The sequence below is a fragment of the Cynocephalus volans genome, chromosome 16 (assembly GCF_027409185.1).
Source record: "Cynocephalus volans isolate mCynVol1 chromosome 16, mCynVol1.pri, whole genome shotgun sequence".
In the NCBI taxonomy this organism is placed as follows: Eukaryota; Metazoa; Chordata; class Mammalia; order Dermoptera; family Cynocephalidae; genus Cynocephalus; species Cynocephalus volans.
The window spans coordinates 18,315,480-18,329,305 of NC_084475.1; the positions used below are offsets into that span (position 1 = coordinate 18,315,480).

General features: G+C 40.1%; 1 protein-coding gene across 7 annotated transcripts in view; it reads left to right on the forward strand.

Moving 5' to 3' along the window:
* The window catches only part of TNRC6C (trinucleotide repeat containing adaptor 6C), a 150,043-nt gene that overhangs the window by 119,214 nt on the left and 17,003 nt on the right, over window positions 1-13,826 (forward strand). For all 7 annotated transcript variants that reach the window (XM_063081352.1, XM_063081354.1, XM_063081353.1 and 4 more), the window contains 4 exons: window positions 1,551-1,697; window positions 4,459-4,578; window positions 9,551-9,634; window positions 9,905-10,145. In XM_063081352.1, the coding sequence (XP_062937422.1) occupies window positions 1,551-1,697; window positions 4,459-4,578; window positions 9,551-9,634; window positions 9,905-10,145 (592 nt within the window). The remainder of the gene's footprint in view (window positions 1-1,550; window positions 1,698-4,458; window positions 4,579-9,550; window positions 9,635-9,904; window positions 10,146-13,826) is intronic.

Genomic DNA, 13,826 nt, shown 5'->3' on the forward strand with positions numbered 1-13,826 from the left:
CCTACCAAAAAAGAAAGAAAGACTATAAGGAGTCAAGAGTTAAATAACAGCTCTTGAAATTTAATTGTGTAATAGGAATGCTTCAGAGTTGTATTTCTTCTTAAACTTCACTAAAGCATACTCGAGTTCTCAGCAGCAGCCCTGGTACTGACTTACTGCTAGTTGAAGTGGTAATGTATTACAGAGTAGTCTTCAAGCTACCAGATCCGTTCAAAGATGGAGGTGGTGCCTGTCCTCTTTCTCTTGGCAGTCAAAGCTTTCAATACATTGATCTGCAAGAAAACTCTACATTCTCCCCTTTTCCCCAGAAATAGAGATGACATCCCTTGCAGGGTGATTTTCAGAGTCACACTGGCATTTCTTTTTCCTACCCTCAACACTCTTGGGGAAAGGTAAAAATCACTGTTAGACGTTACTAAAGGAAGGCCTGAGAGTTTCGATGCTTTGCCACTTTGTCTCAGTTCTCACCCGTAGATTCTCTAATACGAAATGACAAACAAACAAGTAATGCTGTCCCTGTCTGTAGGACGTCCCTTGCTGATTTTCTTTTTGATGAGGTTGGCACACTCACACCTTCAAGACTTGTCTTTAAGTAGACACTGTGATGTTTGCTGTGCCTGAACAGCCCATGTGTGCCTGTTATCCCAGTATCATTGTCAACAGTGCCCCTTCCTCTCTCAGCATCTCCGCAGTGGCATGATCCTAGTGATGTTACATTGCTGACCCTGGTGGTAGTTTAGTGGAAAATCTGCATTTCGGATTTCTGCCATCTTAGAGTCACCAACCCAGCAGGGGTGTAGGGACTGGCGTTAGATACAAAGCAGGGTTTTCTACTCAGTGCCTTTCTGACAACTCTTCCTGAGATAAGCCGTAGGTTGTCTTCCTTCACCTATTTGTTAGGTACCTCATTATGTAAAGTGGAAAATACTTCTAAAATATATGTATTATATTTAACTCTGAGTTAATGACCAGAATTTGTCAGTTTATTCAGTTTCAGCATTTGTTGAAATAATAGTTATATTTCTTATTCAAAAATCTTGCTATTCTCTTAGGTTAGTAATTCCCGTAAGTAGTCTTTTTTTTTTTTTTTTTTTGGCGGCTGGCCGGTATGGGAATCCAAACCCTTGACCTTAGTGTTATGAGGCTGCGCTCTAACCACTGATCCAACCATCTGGCCCATTATTACTCTTTACCTCTTATCACAGATATCTTTTTGGAAATGTATGTTATCCAGGTGGCTATGTTCACGTTGCTATTGTTTGAAACACTGTATTATTATGGTTGAGTATGATAGCCTTGTTCTGGCACACATTAAAATTGGCACTGTAGGGTGGCTTCTGTGATTTCAAAACATAGGCAAACTTCATGGCCCGATTTTCCATCATCTGTAACCATATCAAAAACACTCATTAAAAATTCACTTGGGTAGGAAGTAGAAACAATTTTGCATTCAAATTCAGGAACAGTTTCACCCCACCTCCAAACAGTGGTACTCTAACTCCTGCATCTGCCACTGCCTTTTTAACAAGTCTGCTTCTGTCTCCCTGCAGATACCGAGTGGCAATCTGGGTATGTTTGGCAATAGCGGAGCAGCACAAGCCAGGACCATGCAGCAGCCACCACAGCCACCAGTGCAGCCTCTTAACTCCTCCCAGCCCAGTCTCCGTGCTCAAGTGCCTCAGTTTCTATCCCCTCAGGTCAGACCCATGTCCAAGCATTGCTGAGCCAGGAGACACAGATGTGGCCATTTTGTGGGGTCTTGTGCCACGACAAAGTAACTGTTTAAAGTGAGAGCCAAAGTAACCCACTTCTAAGAGGTGGCCTTCCAGTTTTTAACCTATAAAGTGGCAGACTTTATTCTCCTGCCCCAGGAATTTTCAGAGCTTGCTCCTTGGAGAGCCTCAACCACATAAACCAGGGTCAGGCATCAGCTTGGTAAGAAGCAACATTGAGAAGGGGAAAGATGTGCCCACCACACTGCCACTGATGTAATTGTGTCCTGGTCTTGCTTGAGATAATTGTTCAGGTGAATCCAGTGAATTCTCCTAGACTGATAGAATAGGAAAGTGACAAGCCAAAGTATTGCTTAGAATGTAAAAGAAATTGCTTAGAAGCAACCAAAGAGTGAATAATGCTTTAGTATGAAACTAAATCTGATCATATATAACAGTATACAGTCGTCCCTCGGTGTCCATGGGGAATTGGTTCCAAGACTTCCCACAGATACAAAGATCAGAGAATGCTTGAATCCCTGATATCAAATGGCATAGTATTTGTATATAACCTATACACATCCTCCCATATACTTTCAGATCATCTCTAGATGACTTATTATATGTAATACAATGTAAAGAGTTGTACTGTAGTGTTTAGGGAATATTAACAAGAAAAGATCTGTACATATTTAGTGCAGATGCAATTTGTTCCGAATATTTTCAATCCTTGGTTGCTTGAATCTACCCATGAATACAAAGGACCTACTGTATACATTATAACTTTTAGTTACATTCAGTATTTAGTATTAGATTATTTTTGCCCATAGAGATTCTTAAGAAAAAAAGATCAAATAGAATTAAGGATATTGTTGTTTTGCATAGCTCTACGGCCTAATGTATTTTTTTATGTTATCATTGACTTTTAGAACATTCCAAAATTTTAGACTTTGGGCTGTGTTTTTAATTACCCCTGTAATATTCAATAATCAATTACTTTGTATTGATACCTGAGATAACTCAGAGCCCTGCTCGATATGTAATTCTGGGGGGCGGAGGGAGACTGTAGGTAGCCCTGCCCTGGGAAGAGCAAAAGCTTCTTGAATTCCTCCCCACCCCCACCCCCCAAATTCTAGCATTTTTTTGGCAGAGAAGGGAATGAAGTACTTCCTTCCCTAAGAGACCTCCATTACCAGGAAAATATTTGAGATTTCTCAGGGACCTTATTTTCAACCTGTTCCAAAAGAGAACATGCTAATCCGTCAATCTTCTATTATTTATAAAATTTAATTTAAATTTCAGTTTTGTTTGTTGTCACATGATGTCTTTATCCATTCAGGCTGCTATAACAAAGTATGTTAGACTGGGTAATTACAAACAGCATGAATTTATTGCTCATGGTTCTGAAGGCTGGGAAGTCAGAGATGAACGTGCCAGAAGATCTGGTGTCTGATGACAGCTGTTCCTCAAAGATGGTGACTGCTGTTGCGTCCTCACATGGCACAGGGGGCGAGCAAGCTCCCTCGAGCCTCCTTTATAAGGGCACTAATCCCGTGTGTGAGTGCAGAGCCCTCATGACCTAATCACCTCCCAGAGGCCCTCCCTCCTAATACTACCACAGTGGGGATTAGCTGTCAACATAGGAATCTGGGGGGACACAAACACTGAGACCGTAGCATATGGGAAGACAGTTTGGCATACAGAAAAGAGCAGGATGCGTTGGAGAATTCGCTGGGAATAGTTGTCTCTCTATAATTGTTTGAACCTAGGTTTATGCACTGAGTTGAGATAGCTGGAACCTGGTAAAATAAATGTTAAATGTGTTAGTTAGGATATCGGGTAAGGCACTATAACAAAGAGGCCTCAAAAGGCAGTAGTTTAAGCTAGGTAGACATTCATCTCTTTCTCTCATGTAATGGTACGGAAAGAAGCATTTCTGGGCTTATGGGCAGCTCTGCCATAGCCGTTTCCTGACAGCAGGGAGGAAGGCAAGAGAGAGTCTGGGCAGCACCCTATGTGGATGGCCTGGAAATTACACAGACCACTTGCAGTCACATCACACTGCCCAAAGCTAGTGCCTTGGTACACCCAGTCTGAGAGGCAGTAGCAGAAGGAACAGTTAGCAAACTAGCATGATCCCAAATCAGTCATCTATTACATCTGTATTTCCATATTACCTGTGCTATTGCATAATCTTTTTCTTAAATTGACTTGCCTTTTTAACTTAAATTTATTTTGAAAGAAAACGTTACAAGTCTACCATAAATAGAAAAACCAACAATTTTCTAATACACATTAGACAACTATTAAAATGAAAAATGCTCAACCATGTCCAACTAAAATCATCCTGCAGACCTGTACTATAAAGGTACATCTCACCTTTGGAAAACATTGAAATAGCCAGTGCCAGGCCTTGACTGATGGGATCAACAGTTGGGGTCAGGTCTGGGGAGAGCCACAGAGAAGCTAGGTGCCTATCGAGAACAATGCCTGCTTCCACGGGCAGGGGGTAGTTAACTTCCTGAGCACATACACTTGACAGGGTCCTAGGAAGCAGCCCCTCTTGGAGGTGCCCACTCCTGTGGAGATTGGTCTGAGCGGCCTATGTGCGAAGTGTGCACCTGCCTCCAGTCCAGTCTATAGTTGTCATTTAATTAATCAGTTTTGAATCTCAAAAAGCCTCACAGGCGAGTAAATATTTTAACAGAGATACAAAATGACTAATAGTATATTTTCTATTAAACAGGTTCAAGCACAGCTTTTGCAGTTTGCAGCAAAAAACATTGGTCTCAACCCTGCACTATTAACCTCGCCAATTAATCCTCAGCATATGACGATGTTGAACCAGCTCTATCAGCTGCAGCTGGTGAGTGGATGGACCCACCCATGTTACAGAGTAAAGGAAGAGCGCTCTCCTGCCATTCACGTACATGCGCCCACACAGACACACTGCACAGAAAGTGGTTACTGTAACACTTTTCTTCACATCTGGTATGTCAGGGAGACTTTCATGAAATTTTTAAACTATTTATGAATGAGGAACTTTTTCACTTTAGGTGTCTTTACTAAGCTTTGTAAATTTTTGGGCCCCTTTGTGTTCAGAAAGTCTACTAGAATTAAGCATGTCTTTTTACTTGAGCTCTTAACCAGAGTTTCTTATCTAAACCACAGAACACAACCATTTAAGTGACTGTTTTCTCAATTCTTTCAAGGATGGTTTACACAAATACCACTCTAGAAACAGAGGAGGAAAGTTACTTCCTTACATCAGGTAGATGCCTGAGGGCAGTCTCACTGCTCAACAACAACTGATGTAACTTCATAATTCTTGGAAGTTTTATAATTTAAGACATCTTGAATTTTTAATTTCCAAACAATCTTATTTGATTTTATCGTGCAACACCATGACGTTGTATCCCTAGATACATACTGAATTTACATACACTAAAGGATCAAGTGTATTATTTCATTTTCTAACGTGTGGGCACGTGATTTATTTAGAAGTCTTTTCCAACAACCTCATCACCTGGAAAATGACCAGGAATTATGAAGGAAGCAAAAAAAAAAAAGTTGACGGGGACTTCGAGACATGAAGTCATTGACCTAAAACCTTTGCTTATGAGAGCATGCTTGAGCCCTCACTCCTCGTCCTTTAAGTTTTTGAGACACACGTCTAACAAGTTTGATGTCAGGATTTCCAGTGAGTAGCAGGGAAGGATGGGAGGGTAGAAGGCAGAGAGTGTCCTGGAAACTCTCCACAAGGAGTATGTCAGTGCTTCAATGGAGAACACAGAGCTCTAGATGTGGAGTCAGTACCATGGCTTAACCCTTAGAGGCTGTTTCTTTATCCATCAAAAAGGGGACCGTGCACCTGGTGTTTTGGTGCAGCCTCACTCTGCCGGGCAAGGCATGTGTGCAGTCCCAGTGCTTTCAGCACTGACAGGAGGAAGGGAGGCAACTCTGAGGATTGGCACATGTTTAAATAGCAGGCTAGTTTAGAGTTATTGCTACAGAGGAGAATCTCCTTCTCCTCCCTGATGATGCTGTAGGTACTGCTATATTCTGACACAGCACAGAGCTGATTATCACACTGACGAACTAGAATCTTCTGGTTCTACAATAAGTTTTTATTGACCCCTATTATGGTATGAAAGACATCACGGAAATATTTGAAAATATTTTTTTCTGAGAAATGAGTTTTGAGTTTGATTTTAGTCTCCCATAACAAAATCTGTCAGAGAAAATGAATGATAGTTACATATTTAACAAGTTAGACAATATATATAAGGATTATTATATCATAGAATTATGTAAAGCTAATGTTTAATTAAAATATTTACATCAATGTGCTTTGTCGACCGCTTAATAGTTTTTTGTTTTGTTTTGATTCTTTTAAGATCAACAAAATTTGCCAACCTTTGTCTAGAGTGACAAAGAAAAAAGAAGACAGAACTTACCAAGATCAGAAATAAAGCAGGGGCACGGTAGAGCAGTTGCTTCTTCTGTTACACTGGAGTGGGCTTTGAGGATAGAGACACATCCTCTTCTTTTTCCAGTCTCTGCTGGTGACTATCCTTGTGTCCCTGCAGTTAGGTGTCTGGTGGGTCATCTGCACAGTGGCTGTGGCGTCCAGCTGCTTTTGTGGCAGCCGTTTCTGTGGCAGTGGCTGTGGTTGGGCCACCCACAAGGAACTGGTGTTTTCAGCATGCTCCTTGCCTGTTTCCCGGCGGGGGATGCTGCCCTTGGCTCCTGCCCAGGGACCCTGGGCATGGTCTGTTTCTTGCCTGCATCTGGGCAATGGGCGCTGACCCTCTGAAAATGTTGAATCATGTATAGTGTATTCTGTTTCTAAAACAACGTACTTTATTATTATTAATTTTTTTTCCAGGAAAATTTAAAAAATTAAGTTTCAGTGCTTCCTAAGATTAACTTTTAGGATCTATAAGGATTCACTTAAGTGCAGTATTTTATTCCTCCGTAATTTACAAATTAACGAGGCATTTCTAATAGTATAATCTCCACCTTTATTTGGAGTCCCCTTGCCAAAAAATCCCAAAAAATACATGTTCTAAGAAAAAAATTTACAATACCCACCCAACAGTTCGAAACAATCATATGATCAAACCTTCTGTACTGGTGTACAGAAGAAAATTGTGATCATTTTAGCCAGCTTTGTAGATGGCAGGTTTATGTAACAAGTGCCCAGAAATCTGTATTTCAGGTTCCCCTGTAGCTTTGGTTCTCCGGATGTTGACTGAGATAATCACATGGCCTCCAAATACTTAAGAGCTCTTCAATACGTATTTTTCTTTGATTATTTGGGACAGCCTGTTACCAGTACACTGCCATGTTGTCTGAGTCATTCTGGACTTTAGTGTGTATCATTATAAGAATAAATATTTTTCTTTTTTTTATTTTTAGTTTTTATGAATTGAGCAGAAGAATTTCGATCTCCATTAACTGAAAAATATTAGCTGACACACCTCATTGCCAACACTAAACAGGGGTTTTGACTGAGTTACTTTTTTTTTTTTTCTGTTCTTTTAACATTTCCTTTTATTTATTTTTATTTTTATTTTTTATTTTATTTTTTTTGTTTTTTTCTTAATTTTATTTTGTCGATATACAATGTGGTTGATTATTGTGGCCCATCACCGAAACCTCCCTCCCTCCTCCCTCTCCTCCCTCCCTCCCAACAATGTCCTTTCTGTTTGCTTGTCGTATCAACTTCAAGTAATTGTAGTTGTTATGTCTTCTTCCTCCCACCCACCCCCGGATTGTGTGTGTGTGTGTGTGTGTGTGTGTGTAAATTTATTTATTTATTTTTAGCTCCCACCAGTAAATGAGAACATGTGGTATTTCTCTTTCTGTGCCTGACTTGTTTCACTTAATATAATTCTCTCAAGGTCCATCCATGTTGTTGCAAATGGCAGTATTTCATTCATTTTTATAGCTGAGTAGTATTCCATTGTGTAGATGTACCACATTTTCCCTATCCACTCAGCCGATGATGGACATTTGGGCTGGTTCCAACTCTTGGCTATCGTAAAGAGTGCTGCGACGAACATTGGGGAACAGGTATACCTTCGACTTGATGATTTCCATTCCTCTGGGTATATTCCCAGCAGTGGGATAGCCGGGTCATATGGCAGATCTATCTGCAATTGTTTGAGGAACCTCCATACCATTTTCCATAGAGGCTGCACCATTTTGCAGTCCCACCAACAATGTATGAGAGTTCCTTTTTCTCTGCAACCTCGCCAGCATTTATCATTCAGAGTCTTTTGGATTTTAGCCATCCTAACTGGGGTGAGATGGTATCTCAGTGTAGTTTTGATTTACATTTCCCGGATGCTGAGTGATGTTGAGCATTTTTTCATATGTCTGTTGGCCATTTGTATATCTTCCTTAGAGAAATGCCTGCTTAGCTCTTTTGCCCATTTTTTAATTGGGTTGCTTGTATTTTTCTTGTAAAGTTGTTTGAGTTCCTTGTGTATTCTGGATATTAATCCTTTGTCAGATGTATATTTTGCAAATATTTTCTCCCACTCTGTTGATTGTCTTTTAACTCTGTTAATTGTTTCTTTTGCTGTGCAGAAGCTCTTTAGTTTGATATAATCCCATTTGTTTATTTTTCCTTTGGTTGTGTGTGCTTTTGGGGTCGTATTCATGAAGTCTCTGTCCAGTCCTACTTCCTGAAGTGTCTCTCCTATGTTTTCTTTAAGAAGTTTTATTGTTTCAGGGTTTATATTTAATTCTTTAATCCATTTTGAGTTGACTTTAGTGTATGGTGAAAGGTATGGGTCTAGTTTCATTCTCCTGCATATTGATATCCAGTGCTCCCAGCACCATTTGCTAAAGAGGCAGTTTCTTCCCCAGTGTATAGGCTTGGTGCCTTTGTCAAAGATCAGATAGCTGTAGGTGTGTGGGTTGATTTCTGGATTCTCTATTCTATTCCATTGATCAGTGTGTGTGTTTTTATGCCAGTACCATACTGTTTTGGTTATTATAGCTTTGTAGTATAGTTTAAAGTCAGGTAGTATTATGCCTCCAGCTTTATTTTTTTTGCTCAGCGTTGCTTTGCCTATGCATGGTCTTTTGTTATTCTATGTAAATGTCTGGATAGTTCTTTCCATTTCTGAGAAAAATGTCATTGGAATTTTGATGGGGATTGCATTAAATTTGTATATCACTTTGGGTAGTATGGACATTTTCACTATGTTGATTCTTCCAATCCAAGAGCATGGGATATCTTTCCATCTTCTTGTATCCTCTCTAATTTCTCTCAGCAGTGGTTTGTAGTTCTCCTTATAGAGATTTTTCACATCCTTGGTTAACTCAATTCCTAAGTATTTTAATTTTTGGTGGCTATTGTAAATGGGCAGGCTTTCTTGATTTCTCTTTCTGCATGTTCACTATTGGAAAATAGAAATGCTACTGATTTTTGTGTGTTGATTTTGTATCCTGCTACTGTGCTGAAGTCATTTATCACCTCCAGGAGTTTTTTTGTAGAGGCTTTAGGCTGTTCGATATATAGGATCATGTCATCTGCAAACAGGGACAGTTTGACTTCATCTTTTCCAATCTGGATGCCCTTTATTTCCTTCTCGACTGAGTTACTTTTTAAAAGTCAATGCACTAAAAAATTTTGGTAAGACGTTTATCCTTTTGAAAAAGGTTTGTGCCTCCGTAATATATTTCAACAAAAGTATTAGGAGACCAAGTGTTTTAGCCAATTTCTCTTTTTTCTTTCTTTCTTTTTTTAACTAATATCAGGAAGTTGAACCATTTGTTGAAGGTTTCTTACAATATCTCAACTATTTTCTTCCTGTTGACAGGCATACCAACGTTTACAAATCCAGCAGCAGATGCTACAGGCCCAGCGTAATGTCTCTGGACCGCTGAGACAACAGGAGCAGCAAGTAGGTGTCACCCACATTGTTGTCTGTCATTAGCTTTAATTTTTCCTGATAGGAGAGACATTAATTGATGAACTATTAGATTGTCATTTATTTTGCTATAACTGAGCCTCCCTTTTGAAAAGTCCCGAGATCAGCTAGCTTTGGGAGAACGTTCGCCCAGCCAATGGTAGCCTGGGTGTGAAAACAGTGGAGAATGCACTTTTATCTGTAGACAAGCCATGCACACCACTTCCCTCTTGGCTAAAGTGTGCATATGTCTCCACCTGCCAGGTTGCACGCACAATCACTAATCTGCAGCAGCAGATCCAGCAGCACCAGCGCCAGCTGGCCCAGGCCCTGCTCGTGAAGCAGCCGCCACCACCGCCACCCCCGCCGCACCTGTCTCTGCACCCCTCTGCAGGCAAATCGGCCATGGACAGCTTCCCCCCTCACCCCCAAGCTCCCGGCCTACCTGACCTGCAGACCAAAGAGCAGCAGTCTTCACCCAACACCTTTGCTCCTTACCCTCTTGGTGAGTCTCCATGGTCTTAAATGGCCACACCAGGTAGAGGGTGTGTCTGATGTCCACATGTGATGACCAGGACTGAACTTCATTGGTCGGAATGACTGGCCAGTACTGAAACAACTTGTCAGAAATGTGGTTCCAGACAAAATCCTAGTAGGTATCTCGAGGCTTCTTAATAAAGGAACAACACTGACTTGCCTTCTGCAGAGCAGGAGTTTTGCTACTACCATAAGTACTTTCAGTATAAAGTCTTTTAAAGCAATACCAGTGACAGCCCCCCAAATTATCTCATTTGCATTGTGCACTTTCCAATATGCAGAGTTTATTTCATTCCTGGTTTGCTGTATATATTCTTCACCAGCCACTATCCTCCAGCCTGAACTGCAGAAAAGAGTTTATAACAGTTTTGCAAGTAAAAGCGTTCAGGTTTATATCAATCAGGCACTTGTTAAAAAGCAATGGTTGTTCATACAACTCCTAGTACAGAATGTGACTTGTATAGTCAACCAAATCAACATGTATTCATTGAACACGTATTTTGTGGGAACACACTCGGCACATGAAACTCACAGGTCAGTAGACAACCTGGTGCCTGCCTTCAAGGTCAGACAGGCAGGTCAGGAGAAGTTACATAATTGAAAGACAGTACAAAAGAAATACCACCAGTAGGTATAGATTAGTAAATCGATTCTACATGGACTAATTTGCTGTAAGAATCCAGACGGTAGTAAAAGCACTTCAGGCTTGTCTGTTGATTGCTGTTAGTCTGTAAATATGGGACAAAGGGAATCAGTAACTTGGAAAATACATCTCCAGAGGGGCAAGAGCCAGTTGAGTGATAGTGAATTTCTACCAGCTGATAATATCCATTTATATAAAACTACAGGTTGGGTACCCCTTTCTCCCCATCCTCGCCAACATTTGTTGTTCTCTGTCTTGACGATAATACCAGTCTAACTGGGGTGAGCTGATATTTCACTGTGGGTTTGTTTTGCATTTCCCTGGCGTTGAGTGATGTTGAGCATTTTCTCATGTGTCTGTTGTCCACTTGTATATCTTCCTTTGAGAAATGCCTATTCAGCTTCTTTGCCCATTTTTTAATTGGATTTCTTTTTTTTTTTTTTTTTTACTGTTAAGTTGTGAGTTCCTTGTATATTCTGGATATTAATCCTTTGTCGGATGCATAATTTGCAAATATTTTCTACCACTCTATAAGTTGTCTTTTTGCTCTGTTAATTGTTCTTTTCCTGTCCAGAAGATTTTTAGTTTGATTAATCCTATTTGTTTATTTTTCCTTTTGTTGCCTGTGTTTTTGGAATCATATTCATAGTCTTTGCCCAGTCGTATGTCATGAAGTCTATCCCTTGTGTTTTCTTTTAGGAATTTTATAGTTTCAGATCTTTTATTTAAGTCTTTAATCCATTTTGAGTTGATTTTGGTATATGGTGAGAGATATGGGTCTAGTTTCATTCTTCTAGAGATACATATCCAGTTTTCCCAGCACCATTTATTGAAGAGGCTGTCTTTTCCCCAGTGTATGTTCTTGGTGCCTTTGTCGAAGGTCAGTAGGCTGTAAGTTTGTGGGTTGATTCCTGGTTCTCTATTTGTTCCATTGGTAGTGCTATGTCTCCAGCTTTACTTTTTTTTGCTGAGGATTGCTTTGGCTTCTCGAGGTCTTTTGTTGTTCCATATGAATTCTAGGATTGTTTTTTCTATTTTTGTGAAGAATGTGATTGGTATTTTGATGGGGATTGCACTGAATCCGTAGATAGCTTTGGGTAGTAGGACATTTTCACAATGTTTATTCTTCCAATCCAAGAGCATGGAATGTCTTTTCATCTTTTTGTGTCCTCTTTAATGTCTGAGCAGTGATTTGTAGTTCTCGTTGTAGACATCTTTCACCTCCCTGGTTAAATTGATTCTTAGGTATTTATTTTTTTTGGTGAGTATTGTAAATTGGCTAGCCTTCTTGATTTCTTTTTCTGCTAGTTTGTTTTTGGAGTATAAAAACAAACTAGCCTTTCTTTCTCTTGCCTGATTGCTCTGGCTAGTACTTCCAGTACTGTGTTAAATGGGAGTGGTGAGAGTGGGCATCCTTGTCTTGCTCCCATAAGATTTTAATAAATAAAGAGGAAGCTTTCCAAATAAAGGGGAAAACTCATACAGGAGCACAAAAGAAAGGGGCCGGGCATGTTCCAGGGCCAGTTTGTATTGGCAAGGGCCAAGCTAGTTGACTTATAAAGGGAGGGTAGAAACCAGAGGGAGAAGTTGGGAGAGATGGGTTGGTGCCAAACTGTGGAATTCGAAGCACTCTGAAGGCCAGGCTGAAGCCTCAGTGTCACCTCATCTCACTAAATCTGTACAAGTAGAAATGAAGATACCCTATAAAGCAAAGATTGCAAGTAGGCAGCCCCTTGGTAGTAGTGCTGGACTTGCAAAGGTGTTTTGTTAGGTCTTCAGAATGTGTGTGCATGTGTGTATGCGTGTGGGTGTATAATTGCCAACATTTAAAACTTGGGAAATTTTCAAATAAAAATGGCTTTTAGCTTCTCTTGAAAACAGCTCCGTGGGTCTGCATTCCCAATGGCAATAACTGGTTGGCTCCAGTAGCCCCTGCTTATTTAGACAGGGCAGACACTGTCCAATTTGCCATAGTTCCCACCATGCCCACCTCACCTTCATTTATACTGCACACTTGACTCCTGTAGGCATTTGAGTTTGGAGCGCCTGATTTAAAGAAGCAAAACGTTCAACACCTTGTTAGAAGTAGAGGTTCACTTTGTTTACATACAATATGATATATATGGATATATGGTATATATTTATGTTGTAGGAACTGCAACTGTTAGAAAAGGATCTGTTAATATTAGGTTGTCCTTCCGTTGGTTATTTCATTCCGGCTGAGCATCTGTCCTACCCATAACTTCCCATCAGGAAGTCTTTACTTCAACCTTTTTATCATCGTCCTCCTCTTCCTCATCATTCTTGATTAACCTAGCATAGTGCCGGTCATTGGAAGATACCCCAGTACTTGCTTTTAGCTGTAAGAAATAACCCAGAGCATCAGCTCACAATTCCAGCTGGGGGCAGATGGCACCACCCACACTATTAAATTATTCAGTTCCTTGAAAGCAGTTTGATATTTCATTCATAAACTCCTTAAGAGCAGACTTTTTATTAAATTTACTAAAGGTACAATTAAGTTATCCTTACCAATTTGTTCTATAGATGGCATTTGAGAACTCTGAAAATGTTTTTTTGACCTGGCAAGTTGATATCACAAAAGATTTTCCTAATTGTTTGGACTTAGGCTATTTTTCTGTGGACTCTGACTGAAAAACGTGAGGGCCGTGCATATGTAGCACTGAAACAAGTAAAATAAAGAGAATCATGGGTCTTACTTATTCAAAGATCATTTATTAGCATTTTCACCTTAATTTAGGAATAATACTCCTGGAAATATATGTTGTTAAGAAGACAAAAAGTAGTTTCTCAGCAGCATTAAAGAGTTTAAGGGCTGGCCAGTTGCTCAGTTGGTTAGAGCATGGTGCCAAGTAACAGCAAGGTCCAGGGTTCAATCCCTGTACAAGCCAGCTGCCAAAAAAAAAGTTACAGTTGAAGTATTTGGCCGTGAATGAAGACTGAGATTGATTCTCTAGGAGAGCTTTAGAACGAGATCATTTAGAG